The sequence below is a fragment of the Antechinus flavipes genome, chromosome 1, assembly GCF_016432865.1.
Source record: "Antechinus flavipes isolate AdamAnt ecotype Samford, QLD, Australia chromosome 1, AdamAnt_v2, whole genome shotgun sequence".
NCBI lineage: Eukaryota > Metazoa > Chordata > Mammalia > Dasyuromorphia > Dasyuridae > Antechinus > Antechinus flavipes.
In genome coordinates, this window is record NC_067398.1 from 215,780,272 (window position 1) to 215,801,674 (window position 21,403).

The 21,403-nt window shown below is 39.9% G+C and overlaps 2 protein-coding genes and 1 long non-coding RNA gene across 5 annotated transcripts in view; 1 reads left to right on the forward strand and 2 right to left on the reverse strand.

Moving 5' to 3' along the window:
* The window catches only part of LOC127561129 (uncharacterized), a 21,175-nt gene extending 17,546 nt beyond the window's left edge, over positions 1–3,629 (reverse strand). For both annotated transcript variants that reach the window (XR_007953462.1, XR_007953463.1), the window contains exon 1: positions 3,470–3,629. This is a non-coding gene — a long non-coding RNA (uncharacterized LOC127561129). The remainder of the gene's footprint in view (positions 1–3,469) is intronic.
* On the forward strand, positions 3,292–20,859 carry TRIM72 (tripartite motif containing 72). 2 transcript variants are annotated; one of them, XM_051996340.1, is made up of 7 exons: positions 3,292–3,393; positions 8,449–8,852; positions 14,670–14,765; positions 14,991–15,221; positions 15,850–15,872; positions 16,433–16,551; positions 20,130–20,859. In XM_051996340.1, exons 2-7 carry the CDS (start codon positions 8,457–8,459, stop codon positions 20,693–20,695), a joined length of 1,431 nt encoding a protein of 476 aa, XP_051852300.1. In that variant the 5' UTR covers positions 3,292–3,393; positions 8,449–8,456; the 3' UTR covers positions 20,696–20,859. The 2 variants fall into 2 exon arrangements, with proteins under 2 accessions (XP_051852300.1, XP_051852290.1); XM_051996330.1 differs by lacking the exon at positions 3,292–3,393 and adding an exon at positions 7,123–7,254.
* On the reverse strand, positions 9,737–13,223 carry PYDC1 (pyrin domain containing 1). Its single transcript, XM_051996363.1, has 3 exons — positions 12,856–13,223; positions 12,491–12,534; positions 9,737–10,856 (listed from the first exon to the last, which is right to left on the reverse strand). The coding sequence occupies exons 1-2, from the start codon at positions 13,127–13,129 to the stop codon at positions 12,530–12,532; spliced, it is 279 nt and encodes a 92-aa protein (XP_051852323.1). The 5' UTR covers positions 13,130–13,223; the 3' UTR covers positions 9,737–10,856; positions 12,491–12,529.
* Positions 20,860–21,403: the final 544 nt, after the last annotated feature.

The window sequence follows — 21,403 nt, forward strand, 5'->3', positions numbered from 1 at the left end:
AGACACTTAAAAAAATGAAGAGAAGAAATAGATGCTGTTCTTATGGAGATTATTAATTTATTCTATATAGCAAGGATTACCTGAAACTTCTCACTCCACGCATGTTCCTTCATGTCTCATATTCCCACCCTCACCCTAACTAAAAATCTTCCCAAACTGGTTTATTAGAAAGGTTTTCCTTTTTTTCCCCCCTTGACCTCTTTTACCTGTTCCTAAGGCTTCTCAGAGATGCTGATTTTCATAGACACTCACTCCTTTCCAGACTGATAATCAAAATAATTCCTTTCATATGTCTAGCATTTTATATTTTTAGAAAGTGATTTCACCACCGATTATCCCCATTGATCCATATAACTACCCCATTTAGACAAGGAAGGTGTTCTTATTTTTTTGTTGTTGTTGTTGTTCTTTTACAGGTGAAAAAACTGATGTCATCTTTTGTGAAATGGTTGGAATTGTTATGATTTCTTAACCTAAGAAGAAGTAAATTGTTATGCTGATGTTGCAAAAAAAACCCTGGCAAGCAGTTAGGGGATTTCCTGATTATATGAGAGTGCTCCTGGGGCCAAAACCACCCAACCTACATGAAGGTTATCTTTATGGGCCAGAACTCTGAACTTGAAACAAAAGATTCTTACAAGGTGCTAACTCAGTGGAATTAATAGAGACAATGGTTATTTAGCATGGTGCTTAACAGTTCTCTAGTTCAGTACATGTACTTAGTACTTGATATAGTTCTACAAGATTCACACCTATGATAAGAGAGCATATAAGCTCAGACAATCGCAGCTAGAGACAGAGCCAGAGAAGACAAATAGACAGAAGGCTGGAGGCTGGAGCACAAACCCTTGGACTTAAATTCATTCATCCCATCTCACACCACCTGGTGGCAGGCTCTCCTCCTTAGTTTCTCCACTAAGACCAAGGCCAGACTGAAAGGCTCTCCGGAAAGCTGCCCAGCATCAGGCAAAGAGATAATAAAGGATTTGGACTTTAACCCTTGGCTACTCGTGTGATGATTACAGAAAAGAAAGCTGCTCCCAGAGACCTCAAGAAAACCGAACAAGAGAACATTACAGGTTATGAGAATCAAAGGGACAACTGCATGTGAAATTGCTCTCTAAATTGTAAATGGTTAGTAGAACCTAGAAATGAGCTGGGTTTGGAACAGACAGACAGTGGGATTTCAAATCAACATGTTTTGGAGGTAGAAGACTTGACATTCTTATAGAACAAGGATTTAGGTGCTGTGGTGTAGAATAGAGAAAATGAATTATTGCTAAGCAGAGTCGTTTAGACAGTCTGGAACTGGGTTGTATTTCTTCTAATTGTGTTTCTCTGATATATGTGATTTCTAAACATATATATATTATATGCCCCATAGTGAAAAAAAAATTCATTTTTGTCATTTGGAGTATGTGGCAACAAGGGATGGAAGGGAAAGAAAGAGCAAGTGCCAAAATAAAATCAATTTGTATATAGAATCACTGGTAAAAGATTCATAAATATAGAGCCGCAACAGATTTTAGAAATAATTCAGTCTAACTCCCTCATTTAATAGATGAGAAAACTGACGATGAGGAAGATTGTTACTTGCCCTATATTACACAGCTAGTATCTAAGGCAGGATTTGAACTTAGAACCCCATGCTCTATCTCCTATACCATCTAGCAGCTACCAGATGGAATACTGAGATCAGTTAAGGGCCTCAATGAGGAGAAAGTATGACAAAAGGATCTTCAAGAGAGAAGTCCATTTATTGATCTGAGAGCCAGGGTTTATATATTCTTTGCATTTCTTTCCATTTTACAAATTCTGTTTTTCAATGAATTGGTATCTTTTTTCATCTCTATTTTGTAAGGAGTTCCATTTCATCAAATCTATTTTGTAAGGAGCTATATGCTTTTCCCATCCCTTCTTGCAAAGATCTCATTTTCTTTCCCCATTTTTCATCTAATTCTCTTTTAACTTCCTTTATGAAATTTTCCAAGAAAGCCTTGTGAATGGTGACCAGTCCATATCTCCCTTTTGGTCCTCATCTGGAGCTGATTTTCCTTTTGAAGTCTGTTCTCTCTCTCTCCATAAAAGAAATCTATGATGAGAATTCTTTCTGTTATTGTGCTCATTTTTTAAAGGCTTGATGTCTGCTCTTAATGCAAAGGAGCAATAGCTGCTTTAGTTTGCCCTGGGACAGTTCTGCTGATTGACTTTCAGCACTACGTAATCGTGGCTAGGTCCCCTTTCTTCCAGGGGTCAGTGGTTTACAATTTGCCTTTTATAGCAAATTTGCTGGATCACCCACTTGTAACCAGGATCAAGTAGCCTAAGAGACTCACAGAAGATTCCCAGGTGTGGGGAAGGTGTAACACTCTGACTCTTTACCCCAAAGCTCCCTATGCTGCAATCTGGGCTCAGCAGACTGTCCCCCTGCCCGTTTGAAACAGATCTGAAGTTCTTCTTCAGAAGGTATCTTCTTCTAGAAATGTATTGTACTCCTAATATTTTGGGTTCTTTGACTCCAAAACCAGTTTAGAGACTTAATCTGCTGTTGGTTTGAGAGAGGAGGTCACAGAAAGCCATGTCTGCTCTGGGCCATCTTGGTTCCCCTCTTCCCCATTTATATAATTCTTTAAGCTAAGACAGCACTAGCACCAAATGTCTCTAAGTAGTTTACATTCCATGGTTACATACATCAATTAACATTAAGCAAAAACCAATAGAACCAATCTGATAGTGGCCACATAATTATAAAATTGTCTAGTTTGTGATATATGGTTCTTGACATGGGCATTCCTTGCCAAGGCCATCCTATGTTTATATTAGACATGCCTTCCTGATGCCTATATGTACACATAAAAAACTCCCAGATTGCATATTTGTGACAGCAGCACTTCTTGGCACCTATCAGATCAGCTCATTCCATTCCCAACTTTGGTCAGGAAGAAGTGGTGAGCCTGTTGCAAACCAATCCACAGCTGCACAGAGAGTATGTTAACCCCTGAATAGCTTTTTAGGAGATCTGCTTATTTCTGGCTCTTTACGAATATATTAAATCTTCACTAAGGGAGTCAACCAGTTTTGGAGATCAAGTCCTTGAGTACAAACTTAGTAATAAGAGAAAGCTCAGAATGTCATAGAGCTAGAAAGGACATTAGGAGTCATCTAATTTAACCTCTTCAATTTATGGATGAGGAACTGAGACCTTAAGATCTAATGGGTAGTAAGCAGCAGAATCAATGTCTAAACTATTCTCTAAAGAAGTGAAAGGTGAAAGATTGGGGCCAAAGGATCAGGCCTCTTAGATCTAAGGAATTGGAATTGCTGAGACATTTTCCTACTTCAGCAAAATCAAAAGCCTGAATCATTTGGAAAGGGAAAATGATTTGTTCTAAGGTAAGTGATAAAGTTGGGATTAGAATTCAGATCTTCTAATTCCCAACTCAGGGTTTTTTCTTTTATATCTCCTTACCTCAACTTCTTGGCTTTCATCAGTAGTTAGCTCGATCTCTTCTATCTGCAAGAGGCCTTTCCCAGTTCTTCCTCCTCCTATCCTACCTCCAATGCCATTAGACCTTCCTTCTAAGGTTAGCAGGGACCATATTTTTGTCTTTCTTTGTATGTCTACTGCTCAGCACAGTGGTTAGTATCAAGTAAACAGTTTATGAGTGGTTGTTGACTTAAATGCTTCCTCATTTTACTTGACAGCTGGGAGATTTCAGTATAGTTTTGCATTGAGAAATTCCAGGGTAAAGGGGAACATTTGTTCATTACTCAAATCTTGGGTTTTTTTCCTCTTGAAAGCAACATAATAAATACTGAAAAAACATAAAATAAATGAAACCATTTTATCATTCATAATGCACAATTTTTAAAACTTTAATGTCCTGTGTTTTTCAAAAACAATCACACACATTGATTCTTAAAACATCAATAGATTAGCAAAGGGGATGCCTTTAATTTTCATAACCTGACCATGATTATTTTTATAATGTATTTTAGGACCCAATACAACAAAATGTACATAATATTGATAACTCAGTGAAAATATTTTGTTGTTTTGCTTATTTCAGTGAATGAGAATATTTAAATGATTGGTTGAATCTCATTAACATTAGATTTTTGTACCATTGTTATCTAATCTGATAACAGCTACTACTCATATTCCACAAGATGATTCCAAAAGATTCCATATGAAATCTACTTTTATGTGCAGAGCCCTAAGAAAATTTCAATGTTCTATACCTCCCTAAATGAAAAACTAGTTCTTAGAAGGACATATTCTGTCAGGAATTGCTATTTTGTTCAAATAGACCTGCTTTCTTTTATCAGAAATGTTCTGTGTTGAAATGTACAAAAAAAAAGGCAAAAACAAATATTACTTATAATGTTCTGCTTCCACAATTCTACCAGACTCTTAAAGTTGCTCATATTTTCTACAGGATCCTCTCCTCCTGTCTACTACTTGGTTTATAAATCTGTCATACTTCAGCAAAGAGTTCTGTAATACAAATTCACAGAGGAACAGCTGCTACTTTATGTCCATAACCCAAGAATATTGATTACATTTTTATTGATGCCAATATACTTTTTTTTAACAAAGTAACTAATTATTTAATGCTTGCCAAAATATTCAGAATATTATAGCTAACTTTTTGGGCAAATGGATCGTGACATCTTTTTTTTTGTCTTAAGAATTTTTAAAAATCAAGTCATTCCGTCATGTCAATAATTCCCCACAAAAATATTATATATACTGCAATTTACAAACTAAAGGGTTACTTGAATTTGATTTTTTAAAAAACTTTTTGCTTTTTTATATGAACATTTGGTTTTATTAATTATTATTCTGCTGCCTAATGATCCTTTTGTTTTTATAACTGCTGGTTAAACCACTTATAGCTAGGATCCCTTCTGGCTGTTTGAGATTTCACTTTATTATTGACACCTTGATTCTGAGTAAGTTTTTTTTTTTAATGTAGCCAACATGCTTGTTTTTTTCTATTCCTATTTTAAAAGAAAAACTCTTTGGTATCTTGCAGTTGCTTCAGATAAATATTATATTTTCTCATAAAAATGTTTATTGACTGTCATCTACCTGCTAAAGGAGAACCTATGAATAATCCTTAGGGAATAGTGAGGATACTACCCAAAGGTGATCACCCTATCTCAGTCAGAGAAAAACAAATAACAAATCAGGGGTAACTGGTTTCAATTTAGAAGCAACCAAAACTTTGACTCAGAGACAAACCATCTCCCTAAACAACTCCACTAATCCTCCAACCAACCAAATTTTCTTCTTCTCAGCATTTACTTTTGATTCTCCCTATGAGAAAATGCCCTGATAAAATCTGTGGCTTCATATTCTAGAATAGGATAGAAGCTGTTACATATTTATTTCCCTGTTGATTTGAAGGTTTGAAGTAATTCTTTGATCATAAGGGTCTCCTTTGGGGAAATAATTTAAGGGAAAGTCTCAAAAGGAGACAGTGAGAGAAAGTTACAAGTCAGAAGAAAAAAGAACAGAAGAGAAATATTATTGAATGTGTTGTTTATAACCCAAGACCCGAACAGTTCCTCTGTTTAATTCATTTTAATTTTATTTAAACTTTGTGTGATTGTGTATATATGTACTGTTATTTTTGTCCTGAAGTGACTACAAGTAGACTCATGACTTGAGCACAATAGATGGAAGCTATGAACAGGCAGATTTAGCCTTGTGATTAAAAAAACAAAACAAAAAACCCCCAACTTCCTGCTATTTAGAGATATCTGAATGTGGGATGGCTTGCTATGGCAGTGGTGGATCCCTACTTTGTTTATCAAGTGCTTCCTAAATGTACTGGACTAAGCACTGGAAAAACAAAGAGGTAAAATAGCGGTCAGAACTTCCTTTCAAGACTTCATAGCCTAATAGGAGAGACAACATATAAACCAGTGACCATACAAGTTATATGGAAGGGTCAATTACTATATTAAATCAGAGATGAAGTCAGAATGCATATGAGGCATACACACATACGTATCTGTATATATGTTATCTATGTATATATCTGACATAACTATAAATATTTGTTACAGGTTCTGGTTTCTTTTTTTTTTGCTTTCTCAATGGGAAGGGAACAGGCATTTATTAAGTTCCTACTATGGACCAAATTGGGCAGTTAGATGGTACAGTGAATAAAGCTCTGGCCTGGAGTCAGAAGACTCATTTAGCTAAGTTTAAATCCATCTTCAGACATTTAGTTAGCTGTGTGATACTGGGCAAGTCACTTAACCCTGTCTGCCTCAATTTCCTCATCTGTAAAATTATTTGGAGAAGGAAATGGCAAACCACTCCAGTATCTTTTCCAAGAAAATCTCAAATGGGTCACAAAGAGTCAGAAATGACTGAAAAATGATCAAACAATAAAATATGCCAGGCACTATGTTGATCACTTTACAGATATTATCTTATTTGATTCTCATGACAAGCCTAGGAGGTAGGTGTTATTATGATCCCCATCTTACAGTCGAGAACTGTGACAAAGACATTAAATGAGTCACATAGCTAACAAGGTCAGATTTGGCCAGACTCCAGACTTATCACTCTATTCACTGTACCATTTAACTGCCGTTAGTGGGAGAGTGTGAGAGAAGAAGAGGCAGAAGGGTAGAATTTGAAATTGAAAAATAAAAATAAAAATTTAAAAATAAAAAATGATATTAAAAAAGATATAAGATGACTAGATGAGTATTTGTTGCGTATGCTGTAGAAGAAGTTCTTGCTTAAGTATGGGTTGGACTGGATGGTCTCTGAGGTCCCTTCCAATTTAGATGCTATGATTCTGTGAGACAACTGGGATTTTGGTTGTATCCTGGGCTGGAGTCTTAAGAGTTGGCTCTGTAATGCGCTGGGGTAGACTCTAGATTGAGCCTGCTTCTGGGCTATCCTGAGAGTAGAGATGGTAGGATATTTAGGACTGGGGGTGGGTACAGAGGGGAGATGGCTAATTCCAGGAGAATTCTTCAGGCCTGACAGGTGACTCTGCCATGTGACACCACACCCCTAGGCCTCCATCACAACCCATATTTAGATCTAGTTGAGCTGATGGGATATAACAGGCTGAGATATATAAATATCACTCTGAGTTCCGGTAAAGTCAGAGAAGAGTTGGGCTGGACACTCACTTTGGATCACAGTGACTCCAAGCTCTTGAGTCCCCTTTCCTATCCCTAACTCACAACTTTGACCTCTGGCAAAGACCCCACATTTTGGTAAGACATTCTTTCATTCTATTCCCATTGGAGATAAGGGGAGAGAGTAAGGGGTGAAAACAAAGAGGGAAGAGATCCTTTCTTCAAAATAAAAAGGAGTAGAGAAGAAAGGACTAGGGAGTCTGAGTTTTGAGAAAGGTATGACAGAGGGAAGAAGCAAGAGTTTTAAAGATTGGAGGAAGCAGGCGCTGAGGACAGGATAGTCGAAAATTCTGGGATCTATGATAGGGCAGGGTTATTGAAGAAGTCACTCATCGTCTGTAAGTGAGGTAAGACCTTTAGGATATGAAAACATTTGAAAAAATTAAATGAGGTTTCCAGAAAAACGTGGGTTTTCCAGAAAGAATAGGTAGCAGGAATAGGAGGTCAATAATTGTGGGGTTTGGGGTAGTGGAGAGGAAAACAAAGAGGAGAGCAGGAAGACTGGGTTCTTTCATGGATGCAAGACCCCTGATTCTAAACCGAGTCCTCTGGGGTGGTGGCCTGTGGTATTTTCTTTCTCCCTCTTTGGATTGTGGTACATCTGTTAGAACTATTTATAGAACTTGTATCGGCTTCTGGCCTCATGCTTTCATGGGGGATGGGGATTTCTAGATCTTGCTGGGGGAACACTGATGTCTGCTTCTAAGTTAATATCATCTGATTGCTGGGATCTGGTCTGGGCAGACACAATTCTCTGGCTCTAAGATGTGGGGACAACTAGGTCCTTGCTGGGAACACCCAGGATTCAGCTGGGAACACTCAGATATTTTTATGTTGAGGTAATGGGTATATTCTGGCCTGAGCTAGCGAGATGGGAATATAGAAAAGAAGGAAGGAAATAAGCATTTCTTAAGCCACTACTATATGCCAAGCACTGTGCTATGTACTTTACAAATATCTTATTTGATCCTCCATAACAACTCTTGGAGAACGGGGCTATAACAATAGTTATCCCCATTTTACAGTTGAGGAAACTAAGGCAGAAGTTAAGTGACTTATTTGGGATCACACTGTCCAGAGATTTGAACTCAGTTCTTCCTGCCCCTTGACCCAATGTTCTATCTGATTAGCCAGGGAAGGGAATGAGATGGTGGGGGTGTCTGGGTTTGATTTGGGAGAAAAGAGTGCTTGAATCTTAACTGAATACTCAAGAAATGCTGGCATTTGTCTCAAGAAGCACTTTTAACTCCTTCCTTCTTTACTTGCCCTCAGGTCTCATCATGTCGAGTGCTCCTGCCCTGATGCAGGGCATGTACCAGGATTTGTCCTGCCCCCTCTGTCTCAAGCTCTTTGATGCACCCATCACAGCTGAGTGCGGCCACAGCTTCTGCCGCAGCTGCCTGCTTCGCCTGGCCTCAGATCCTCAGGCTGGGACTGTGCTCTGCCCTTCTTGCCAGGCACCCACAAAACCTGATGCGCTTAGTACAAACCAACAGCTGGCACGGCTAGTGGAGAGCCTGGCTCAGGTGCCACAGGGCCATTGTGAGGAACATCTGGACCCCCTGAGTGTCTACTGTGAGCAGGACCGAGCACTGATATGTGGAGTCTGTGCCTCTCTGGGCAAGCATCGAGGTCACAGTGTGGTCACTGCTGCTGAAGCCCACCAGAGAATGAAGGTATTGATTCCAACGAGGGTCCCATTCCTGCCCCTGCCCAATTCGGACCACCTTATGGCTGGCCCAGAGAGAAGTATTTGCCCTAATAGTACATTAAAAAAATCTAGGGATTTTGGAATGGATATGAAGGGGATTATTTCCAGAGGCCTTTGGATGAGGCATATTTGCTAGCAGGTCCCGAATGCTGAAAGGAACCCGTGAAATCTAGAAGACGATTTTCATTTTAGGAGGGTGGTTGAGGTTTGAGCTTAGAGATGTTGCCTCAGGACTAACCTAGAGATGGAGGGAGAATAGAGCGTGTGTTGGAAAGATGACAAAGCAGAAAGCATGGTAGAGAAGAAGGTCTGACTGTCTGACTAACCTTCAGGATTTGGGGTAAAGTATTTTATCTTTTTACCCTCCCTTCCACCCACTACCAAACAGTTACAAGAATTATCCTTATTGGTGACCAGGAAATCATGTGAACAAAAAGGAGAGAGCTATGGCTGAAGTTAGAGAAAAAGATCTGATGGTATAAGCATTGAAACTCAAGGTCAGGGCCGTTGTAGACATTATAAGAATTTGAGCATATGGGTAAATGTTATAAGAACTGCTAGACTATTAAGAAGTAGTTTTGAATCTGAGTTTGAGGAACAGAACTTATATATTCATCAAATTATTTGAGCAGCCAAATGTCACAATGAACACTTGAGTTCAAATTCAGCCTTAGATACTAACTTGTGACCTGAGCAAGTCACTTAATCCTGTTTGCCTCAGTTTCCTTATCTGTAAAATGAGCTGGAGAAGGAAATAGCAAGCCACTCCAGTGTCTTTGTCAAGAGAACCCCAAAATGGAGTCATGAAGGGTCCGACATGGCTAAAACAATTGAACAAAATTCCTCAAATTATTTAATAGAACTTTATTTTTATTTTTTAATTTAATTTATATTTTATTTTATTCTTCAGCTTTCCATGAGGAATGTATAACCAGAGATAAATGTTCTTGATGGAAGAGGAAGGAAAAAAGGGAAGGAAGAATGTTAGATAGAAAATTCTGGGAAAAAAATTTAGGCTGTCAAAAGAGTTTGATTTTGCACAAGAATTTTCTGTGTTTGAGGGCTTATGAATTTCAGAAGAGCCTGAATTGTGCCTTCTTCCTGTACTCTCCCCTTGCTATGGCCTCCTTGTCTGAGAGGAAATACTGTAAAAATCTCTGAAGTCTATCCTGATACATATAACCCTAAAGTACTTTCTCTTCCAGTCAGAGTTGAGCCTCAAACTGGGTTTAAGAAAAGTCAACTTTATCAAGATGCCTCCACTTAGACTAAATTCTCTGTCTCCATACATATACATCAAAAGGTTTCTGTGAGGAGGGTAAAGTATAGGGATTGGAAAACTAGTATCAAAGGCCTGGCTGTTAGAAGGTAGAGTTAAGTGTAAGTGAAAGGAGCAGATGGGTGAGGCTCCAGGTGGGACTTTGGCTATTTTTCAAAGATTCATATCTTGGGATCATAAGTTGTTTTGCTGGTTAAACCTGTATGCTACAGTAAATATGGAGGAGATAGTACACACACATGCATGGATATTTCCCCATGTAGTTCACATGCATCTATACATACATGTAAATGATAAAATATTCATAGTGTCAAATATATGTAAATATGTCTATAAATAAGCACAGAGGCAGTCAGATTTTGGCGGATTTGAATGTATAAAAATATGTGCCCAAATGGGTGGGCCTGGGGGGGGTGGGAACAAGAAGACAGTCAAGATTTCTGGCACAAAAGCTGACTTTGTGGGGAGAGATGGATCCCAGAGGAGGATTGGGAAACAATAAGAGGCCCCTTAGTTTCAATGACTGAAAGTCTGCCTTGAAAGATGTTCTAGTAGATGAAGATCCAGGCTTCCATAAAACTGAAGAGTTTCAAATTAGGGTTGGTGATGTCTTCAATCAGGATTCATTGGTCTGCTTTTATGAGTCCAGTGATGAAGACCAATCAGCCCTATATATATATGTATATGGTCCTAGGAGACAAGAGGAAATAAGAGAAACCAGTTGAGAAGGTAACTAGTTAGGGAAGCAGTAACAGAATAAAATATTGACTGTCATGAAAAAAGTGGGGATGTTTTTCTATTTTCCTATCCCTTGCAGTCCTTGATTAGGAAAGATCCTTCCTTCTATCAAAAATTCCTGTTGATTCCATTTCCGAATTATATTTATCCCCTTCTCCTGGTGCTCACTGCCACTCCCTTAACTTAGATCCCCACCACCTCCAGCCTAAACTATTGCAAAAGTCTCAGATGAGCTTTCCAACTATAAAATTTCACCTTCTTCTAGATCCCCTCCTTGTGTCAACATAATGGCTCCCCATTTAAAGGCTGGCTTTCCATTGTCTCCAAAGTAAAGTCTAAAGTGCTGACCTTCAGCCCTCCATAATCTGTCCTAGCCCTCCCATGGGAGGTAATAAAGAAAAGTAGACGGAGCATCAGGTTTAGAATTGTGACAAGTTGAGTTCAAATTTTACCTGTGAGAATTTAAGCCTCAGTTTGTTTATCTATAAAATGGAGCTATCTATCTAGTCTTATTGTTGTGAGGTGTTTTGTAGATTTGAAGAATTTATGTAAATGGGAGTGATTATTATTGTTAGAAATACTCTCAGATATCCAGGAAATTTTATTAAAGAAGAATCTTAAGAAGTCTTAAAGTTTCTGGCCAGAAGTGACTGTGTTCCTTTTCAGGAAGAGGGACCCCTGAGCATGGAAGCAGGAGAAGCTTTATAATTGTTAGTTTGGTGCAGCCCCTCCCTTCAGAGACCAAATGGGTCCTTCGTTTGCATTTACTATCTTTCTGATGCCCATTTTATGTTTCCCCCTAAATATGCTCCCTTTTCTTCTCCATATATCTCATGCTCAAAAATGGCAGAAAACTCCTTCTATAGGGTGTGTTGTTTAATACTCAATTAGACTAGTAAGCATTCCTTAAAAGTGATTTGGTCAAATCAAATCACTTATCCCAACTAGTTTGGATTGGATCAGCTACTATTTTAAGCTTATGGTTTTCTCAAAACTGAAATTCTTTTTGATTAGCTGAATCCACCTGTGACTTCCTAATTTCCCAATTTCTTGTTTGCTGGAAGCTTCTGAGAAACGGAAACAACTGTTCTGTGGAATCTCGACCTTCCTTAACCTCTCACATTCTGAAAACCTCTTGCCTACTATTCTACACCACCTCAAAGCTTGCAACACTCTGTGGAAACCCAGTTTTTCAGTATTTCTCACATTATCATTTCTTGTTTAAGGTATGTTCCACAAAAACTCCTTCCAAAGAATCTTCCTCTTTTAGAAAGTAAGATCAGGTTTAGGCAAATGCCAGGCCCCTGGGATTCTCCCAGCATACATCCATTTTAGTTCAAACGCTAAACCTTCCCTGAATGAATCTAGCCAATCAGCCGAAGTGCTCCCCTTCGGTTTTGAATGACCCTATAGGTACAGCCTGCCTTTCAATATCAAACAAGGGCCAATACACTGCCTCTGTATTGTTTCTGAGACTAGATTATCTAGATTTACTTTGCGCCCTGGAGAGTGCCACATTCTCCGCCTTCCAACTCCCACACAATGTCCCAGATATACAGTAGGAACTTTTTACTTATATCACTTACCCGTGGGGTGCTCCTCTCGCTGCTAGTCAGCTTCAAGCCTCAACCTGTAATGAGAAAGGGAAGTGAGGAAATGGCTCTTATCCTCTAACCTCCCCAGGATGGAGCTTCCTCTGGGTCTTAGAGGACTTCTCACAGTGGACAACATGGCTGGGGGAAGGGGAGGTGTTGAGGAAGCTTGAGGAAGAGAAATGGCCCGAAACTGCAGGAGCCGGGCGTCTGAGGGCAGGAAACTATATGGAAGCTGGAGGAAGGACACAAATTCTAGTTAGGAGGAAGCATAGGGAGACTTATGGTTAAGGTCTGAATTCTCAGACACTAAGAGTCCGGGATATAAGAAGAAGGAAGCCCTGGATCGGAAAACTCACTAGATTCTGCCGCTTTCTGTAGTCTGATAGCCTCTTCCCGCATGCCCATATCCAGGAGCACTTCCACAGTCAGCTCTATCCCGTAGTCATGTAGGTACTGACTGATGATCTTGTCAGAGAGGTCCAAGCGGTCCATGGACTGCAAGATCCCCCGGGGGATGTGGTTGAAGCCTTCCCTCAGTGGCCAAGTCCACAGCTTGTGTTTGAACTTCTTGAACTCATCTTCGTTCAGGTTCTCCAGAGCCCGTAAGATGAGGTCATGGGCCTGCACCATGGCTCCCCACCCTCAGTGGTCAAACTGTCAGTTCGCAAATGTGCCTGCTGTGTACTGGACAGGCACCTCAGGTACCAGGAAATAAAGAGGAGGAGGAGGAGAAAGAGAAAGAGAAAGAGGAAGACATCTACGTCAGTGTGAAGGAGGAAGTCCCTTGGGGATGCTAGAGTCCAGAGGGAGAAGGGTTCAGAAGATTTCTAGAATGGGATTCTGGAAGACTGGGCTTCCCGATATTTCTTGAAAAGTGGGAGGATTGGGGATAGCTAGGTGGCATAGTGGATAGAGTACTGGCCCTAAAGTCAGGAGAACCTGAGTTCAAATTCGACCCCAGAAACTTAATACTTCCTAGCTGTGGGACAGTCACTTAACTCCAATTGCCTCAGCAGAAAGACAGACAGAGAAAAGTGAGAGGGCTAGCTCGTTCTCTCTCTCTCTCTCTCTCTCTCTCTCTCTCTCTCTCTCTCTCTGTGTGTGTGTGTGTGTGTGTGTGTGTGTGTGTATTAGCACTTAGCACAGTGCCAGACACATAGTCTGATCTCTTCAGCTCAGTTCTTCAACCTGACTCTCAAGAAATAAGGACAGGCTGAATCTTTATCATAGAGCCCTCAAACATAGGAACCAGGCTTACCACATGGTCCATATTCGATACATATTATTTAAAGATGATACCATTTTCTGCTCACTTATATATGATTTACCTGACAGAAGCATTTTCTTTACAACAGCTCTGAAATAAACTTGTGCAAATAGTATCTGCATGGTACATGAAGAAAACTACAGGTTTGGGGTTGAACTAACCTGTCCAGGGATGTAAAGCACTTGGATGGATCCAGGTCTTCTCATGAAAAGACCAGTTAGTTCTCTTTCCTCCATACCAAGCATTATAGGGAAACTATGCTTTCTGACCATGAAAGGACACTTCCAATTTGAGGTTCTGGGAGAATGTGAGAGAGGGATTTTGCCACACATCTGTCTGCATACATGTATTTCTCTGCCCAACTTTGTTCCAGTTTCCCTTCAACTATCAAGGTTAGGCTGGGAAGGGAAGAAGACTGGGGATGAATGAAACTTTGGGGAGGGGAGGACAGACATAAGATAAGGAAGCAATTGATATCTATTGATTGATCTATATGGAACTAAGCAGGAGATTCAGAAATCTGCTGCCCTGGTATGACTTTCCTGTAAATTAATTCCATGACATTTATGCAAAGGTGGCTTCCAATGCCAGGGAGATGTGGGATAAATTCCAAATACTATATAAGCACTTATACAAGACGTAGTATATAAGGGCTTGGAGAGGGAACAATCCCTGCCAGCCAGGAAGGCTTTATAGAAGAGATGGGATTTGAGCTAGGAATTGAATAGCCTAACAAAGGACTGGAATTGAAGACAGGATCCACATCTTCCTTTCAAAGAGAATGGATAGCTGCATCATTACCTCTGGTTCCCCTTGCTTTTATCCTCCTGTCTCCTGGCCCTGTTCTCTTTCCTGATACCTTCCTTTCCTCTAAGCATCTCCACTTCTCTACCTTTTCCACAGAAGCAACTCCCACAACAGAGGCTACAGCTACAAGAGGCCTGCATGCGCAAAGAAAAAACTGTAGCCCTATTGGATCGGCAACTGGCTGAAGTAGAGGTAAGTGAGAGCTTAGAGTTTAGAGATATGGGGCTGGCAGGGAAGCATCCACAGAGGTGGGTAGGTGGTAAGCTGATGGTTGGAGGACAGATACTTGTAGTATGAAATGGGCTTACATTCTAGAAGGAGAACCTGGTACTAAATACCTGGGATTGGGGCGTGGGTGAGCTGAGGTCTGGGGGCTTCATCTTTCTCAACTTTCCTTTCCCATCCCTCATCTCCCAGGATACAGTACGACAGTTCCAGAGGGCTGTGACAGAGCAGCTTGGTGTGTTTAGAGCCTTTCTGAAAGCATTGGAATCTTCACTGGGCAAAGAGGCAGAGCGAGTGACTGAAGAGGCAGGGACGGCCCTAAAGGCTGAACGTAGAATTGTCACTTCCTACCTTGAACAACTTCAGCAGATGGAGAAGGTGTTGGATGAAGTCACTGATCAGCCCCAAACAGAATTCCTGAGGGTGAGAGCTATCCCAAATTTCTTAGATCCTACCTTCATTCTTCCCTAATAAGCTCTTTTCCAATCCCTCAGGCTTCTAGATCCTCAAGATATCCTAGATTTATATAATGTTAGAGCTTTAAGGAACCTTAGACATTATTTAACGTAATTCCCTTATTTTATAAAGAGGGACAAATACCCAAAATGGAGAAGTATCTTGTCCATGGTCATATAACCAGTGAATGAAAACATGAATAATGGAATGAAAAAAAAGCATTTATCAAGTGCTTTCTATATACCACACATTAAATTGCAGAAATGGATGGATCCCAAGTTTCCTGATTTCTGCTCATTATGCACTGTTGCTTCTACAACTGAGCTTCTTAATTTCTTCTAATCAACCTATAAATCGCTTTTTGATCTCCCATGTTTTCTTAAGCTCTTTGAATTTCTTTCCTGGGCTCTGCTAATCTTGGCCTAACTCTCTTGTGCCTCACCTTTGATCCTCAAAGGCATAAGAGGATAGAATCAAGAAAAGCAGTATTTATTTTCTTCTTATCAACCAGTTCTTCCTTTAACTGCTCCCGTCCTACTATCTTTTGGTTTCTAATTCACTTTTCTGTGTCTTTTCTCTCATTCTCTCTCTCTAGAAATATTGCCTGGTGATCAGCAGGTAAGGCTTACCCAGAACAATCAAGGTCTGGTTGTTCTTCTTGAAAAATCTAATCCTTTCCATCACCAACATTGGGTGCTTCTTGCCTATACACACACAGAAGCCCGTGCAGTTTCTGATAAACTCATAAAGCTTATTGAAATCTCCTCAACAAATTGACAATGGTTTTTGTTCTATCTAAAATTCCTCAACTTTCGTGGGATTTATGATCATCATTTTCTTTGCATTTTTCCCTTTCCCCAACACACACAAGCTTATAGCTACTGAATTTACCCTGACACAGTTCCTTCTGAAACCCAATTCCCTATTCAGCATTTCCTTTTCTGGACAGCATTTGTATCATATTGCTTAGATTCTCTGTCCTGACCCACCTAGGCTTCTGGAGTACTCAAAATATCCAGTCCCATGCTCACTGCTACTTCTCTTCCAAAGTCAAGAAAATATGGTATTTATTTTCTGGTCTTCCCCTTCCATGCCTAGAAAGCTCAGCTTAGTCTCTGCAAACTCCAATCCTATACAATCCAATCCTCCATTTTCCTCTATTCTTTGCATCTCTTCAGGTTGCAGAAAATCCTAGCAGAGTCGCCCCCAGCTGCTAGATTGGACATCCAGCTACCCATTATCTCTGATGACTTCAAATTCCAGGTCTGGAGGAAAATGTTCCGAGCCTTGATGCCAGGTATGGACAACTGACTACTCTCGGGGGTACCAGTGTAACTTTCAAACTGACCTCTTAACTGCAGCTGCTCAATCCATTCCAATTCGAGTCACTAAATTTTTATTGAGTCCCTGTCTCATGACCAGTAATATGAGAAACATGACAAGGTAAATGCTGGTAACTACCTTCTAAGGATTCAGTCTTCCTGGTGACTATACCTAAAGCAATTAGAAAATAATACAAGGCAACCCGGGGAATCAGAGGCTAAAAAGTTAGCTGAATGGACTCCAAATAAAACTGGGACATTATTCAAAATTTGTCCAAGGGGCTCCTTCTCCTTTTTGTATCATTTACTCCCTTTTAGTGCCCCTCTCCTGACCTAATGCCCTGTGCTGCCAGTCTAGAAGAAATAGACCCAACAAATGGATTCATTAAATAAATTTTTATTTATTTTAAAATTAAGTCCCACAAATCTTTTCAGTGAAATCTACAGCATTGTCACAGAAATTAGTCTAATCATATACATTGAAAAAACAAAATGACTGACAGACTCGCGGAACCAGGCTATGGTAGCCAACTGGATGGGCAGTTAGTCAAATTGGCCTATCAAGCTAGACACTACAGATAGACAATAGTGTCCATCCAAACCCAGAATTGCAGGTCACCTTGAGATAATCTTACAATGCTTTTAATTGGTCCTAAAGTGCCCCCAAGCTATGAAAACCCATTTTTTTGTACAACAATATTCTCCTACTGAAACTGTATTATTACATATCACAACATCCTGTGATACAGCAGTATCTGTAGGACATTACTAATTTTGACTTAAGTGACAAAAGTGAAATTATTGAGGAAGCTTATAACTGGAGGGAAGCTAGGATAATCATGTATTAAGAATAGGAAGTAAGAATCTGAATACCATACTGGCATCCCTGAGATATCAAGTGAAAAGAAACCCTCCTGTGTAAAGCCTTCAAAACAAGAGGTAGTGTGAACTGCTTTTGTTTTTAATTTATAACTATTTCAATATAACAAGTTTCCTTTATAATCTTTTTATAATAGCTTTTTATTTTTCAAAATACATGCAAAGATAGTTTTCAGCATTCATCTTTGCAAAACCATCTCCTTCTCCCCCAGACACAGCAGAGCAAATAATCCAATATAAGTTAAACGTGTGCAATTCTTCTAAATATATTTCCACATGTAATCTTATATTTTTTGTTTATTCATTAAAAAATTTTAGTCTAATAGATCCACAGGTCAGACAATAAACTTTTATTAAGCATCTATACATGCCCGAACTGTGCTAAGTTTTGGGGATAAAAAAGATAAGAATCAGTCCTTTTTCTCAGGAAGCTTACAATCTAATGGGAGAGACAATGTATAAACAACTATGCACAAACAAGATAAATACAGAATAAATTGGAGGTAATCACATAATGAGAGTACTAACATTAAGAAGATCTGGAAATGGCAGCTTGTAGAAAGTGAGATTTTAGCTGGTATTTTAAAAATGCCAGGGAAGCCAAGTGAGAGAGAATCCAGGCAGAATCACACAAGGCACAGAAGAAAAAAAAAGACCAAAATCCTTTTTTTCCTTTTTCTTTTTTTTGTGATTCAAATTGGGGTTAAATAACTTGCCCAAAGTCACACAGCTAGTAATTGTCAAATGTCTGAAGCTGGATTTAAACTCAGGTCCTCCTGACTCCAGAGCTAGTGCTCTATCCCAAAAACTAGCAATCTAGAGAGAATAACCACACTGATGAAATCACAAATCTCATGGGAAGAGAGGTGGTAGCGTAACTAGAGGTCTGGCCCTGGAATTAGGAAAACCTGAGTTCAACTCCTTCAGAGACTCGCTAAATATGATCAACATTTAACCAGTCTCAGTTTGCTCATCTGTAAAATGGAGACAAATAGCACTTACCTCTCAGGGTTATTATAAGGTTAATGTGAGAAAAGATATATAAAGCATAAAGTTTCAAATCTTAAAGTGTTATATAAATATTAGCAATAATGATGATGATGAAGACAAGGATAATTATTATCCTCCAAACACCAAAGATCTTTACCTAGAATAAGTCTATGCTATTTCCACTGGAAAAAATCCTATCCACCCCTCTAAGACCCAACTCAAATGCTCCTCCTAGATTTCAATACATGGAAGAAATGTCCAATAATTAAAGCAGTTAGATAATAGTAATGATTACAATAATGATAATAATTTATATAGTATTTTAAGTTTTTCAAAAAATTTTATGTAACCCAGGTTCCAAGATTTGATTTAGTTATAAAAGACAGCTAAGTGGCGTAGTGAAATGATTGCTAGATCTAGTAATTCTTACTCATCTTGAATTCAGATGTGACCTCAGAAATTTAGCTATGTGACCTGTTTACTTAACACTGTCTCATCTATAAAATGATCTGGAGAAGAAAATGGCAAATCATTAACTCTTTGCCAAGAAAAATTCTGATGACTAAAAGAAAAAAACTTCATTGGTGAAGAGAATGATAATTTGTCTCTTGTTTCTTCCTGTCTTGATAGAGGACACCAATGGTTCTGGAATTTTTCAGGGAGAGATTTTGGGGAGAGAAAATAGACTTTGAAAGGTAGATGTGTAAGGGAATAATGGCTCCTCAAGATGCCTCTGATTTCCAGTTTGTTCTTTCTGCCTTCCATCCATTCTCCTCACCCTCTCCCCCAATCTTTCTTCAAAGAAAATATAGAAACAAGAGTGTTCTTTCTTGAAGTATGAAGGATGGAGGTCTCTCTAGTGGCAAGTCATCATTTTCTCCACCAGTGAAGAGGGTCTTATTCACACACTCCAAGCTTGGGAAGAGATATTATTATATCTGAATACCCAGAAGACCTCTGTTAAAAGTCCTGCCTCTGAAACATACTGACTGAATGACTCTAGACTAATCACTTAACCTCTCAGTGATCTAGGCAGCTCTCCAAGATTTAATTGAAAATAAAATAGAAAACTGCCTTGGTAGAGGAATTTCTTCATTTCATTTGAGCCTTAAAATAAACATGTGAAGTAGATTCTATTATTATTTCCAATGTTAACATTTAACATAATCGGGCTAATAAAGTTTGTGTGATTTGCTCTAGATTACACAGCAAATTTCTGCCCCAAAATTAAAACCCAGATTTTCCTGAATCAATCAACAAACATTTATTTATTGGGGGAAGGAAGGAACTTTCTCTAGTGCAGTTACTACCCCCAGAGGTCCTTAAATCAGAATGTTCTGATTTTTTTTTCCTATGTGTCCTTCAGCTTTCCATCCTAGTTGCATTCCCTTCTTAGGTAAAGTTACTGGGATAAAGGAGGGCACAGAACATGAAGATGGAGAAGTGGATGGCTTCAGAATATTTTAGATCCATTCCAGATCTGTGATTCTATAAAAGATCATGGATATAGATCTGGAAAGACTTTTACTAACCCAAACTCTCTTTTTATAGAGTTAGACACTAAGAAAAAAGGGATAGCTGGGAGAAAGCACGGAGAACTGGGGAAGTGGTGGATACCCTATTCAAAGGCTCAGACATTTCTTCTCTCCTCCTCACTTGACCCTCTTTCTCATTGCCTTTGCAGTCCCGGGAGGTTTCACCTTTGACCCAGCCACTGCCCATCCCAGCCTGCTAGTATCCCCATCCGGCCGGCGGGTGGAGTGTGTGGAGCAGAAGGCACCGCCAGCGGGGGATGACCCGCAGCAATTTGACAAAGCAGTGGCCCTGGTGGCCAAGCAGCAATTGTCGGAGGGGGAGCATTACTGGGAGGTGGAGGTGGGCGACAAACCCCGCTGGGGACTAGGGCTGATCTCTGCCGAAGTCAGCCGTCGGGGGAAGCTGCACCCCGTCCCCTCGCAGGGCATCTGGATGCTGGGGTTGCGAGAAGGGAAGGTGTATGAGGCCCACGTGGAGAGCAAGGATCCCAAGGTGCTCCAGGTGGAAGGACGACCCTCGAGGATTGGCCTTTATCTCAGCTTCCGGGACGGGATCTTCAGTTTCTATGATTGTAGTGATCCCGACAACCTGGTCGCTCTCCACTCCTTCCGCGAGCGCCTCCCTGGCCCCGTCTACCCTTTCTTCGATGTCTGCTGGCACGACAAGGGCAAGAATATACAGCCCCTGCTGCTGCTGGGACCAGACGAGGAGTAGTGAGGGCCATTCAGGAGGAGTAGGGGGACGGGTCGTGGGGACAGTCTGCTAATCAGTAAGCATTTTATTCAGTACTTACTGCGTGCTAAGCAGCATAAAGTAGCAGTGAGTGAGCGGTTGTAAGGTTTGGAAGTCCTGGCCAATAAAGAGACCCAAGTTTGTGACTTGTCCCATGTCTAAATTTCTGAAAGAGGGATGAGAAGTGAATTTGACAGAGGAATGGATTTGCCTAAGGCTGAATTGATGGGGATGCAAAGTATAAATGAAATAGTCCTTGCCCTAGAGGAGTTTATATTTTAATGGGGAGGGGGGGAAGGTTACATGTACAAAGACAAATATATACAAAATCCATCCAAAATATTTTGTGGGGAATAGGGATCTAGTTACTGGGGTTGGGGAGGGGAAGTCAGTATAGGCTTTCTTTAGGATATGCTCAAAACTGAGTCTTGAAGGAAGCTAGAGTTTCCAAAAGATGGAAGTGAGGAGAGAAAACATAGCGGATTCATGGTATAGGTATGAGAAATGGCGTGTTCTGCTTGAGTAACAGTACATTAATTTACCTTGAACAAAGGATATATGAAAGGGGAGATATACAATAAATCTGAAAAGATCATCTGGAACCAGATTGTGAAACGCTTTGCATACTAAACAGAGGAATTTGTACTTATACTAGAGACAATAGGAGTTATTAGAGTTTCTTGAGCTGAG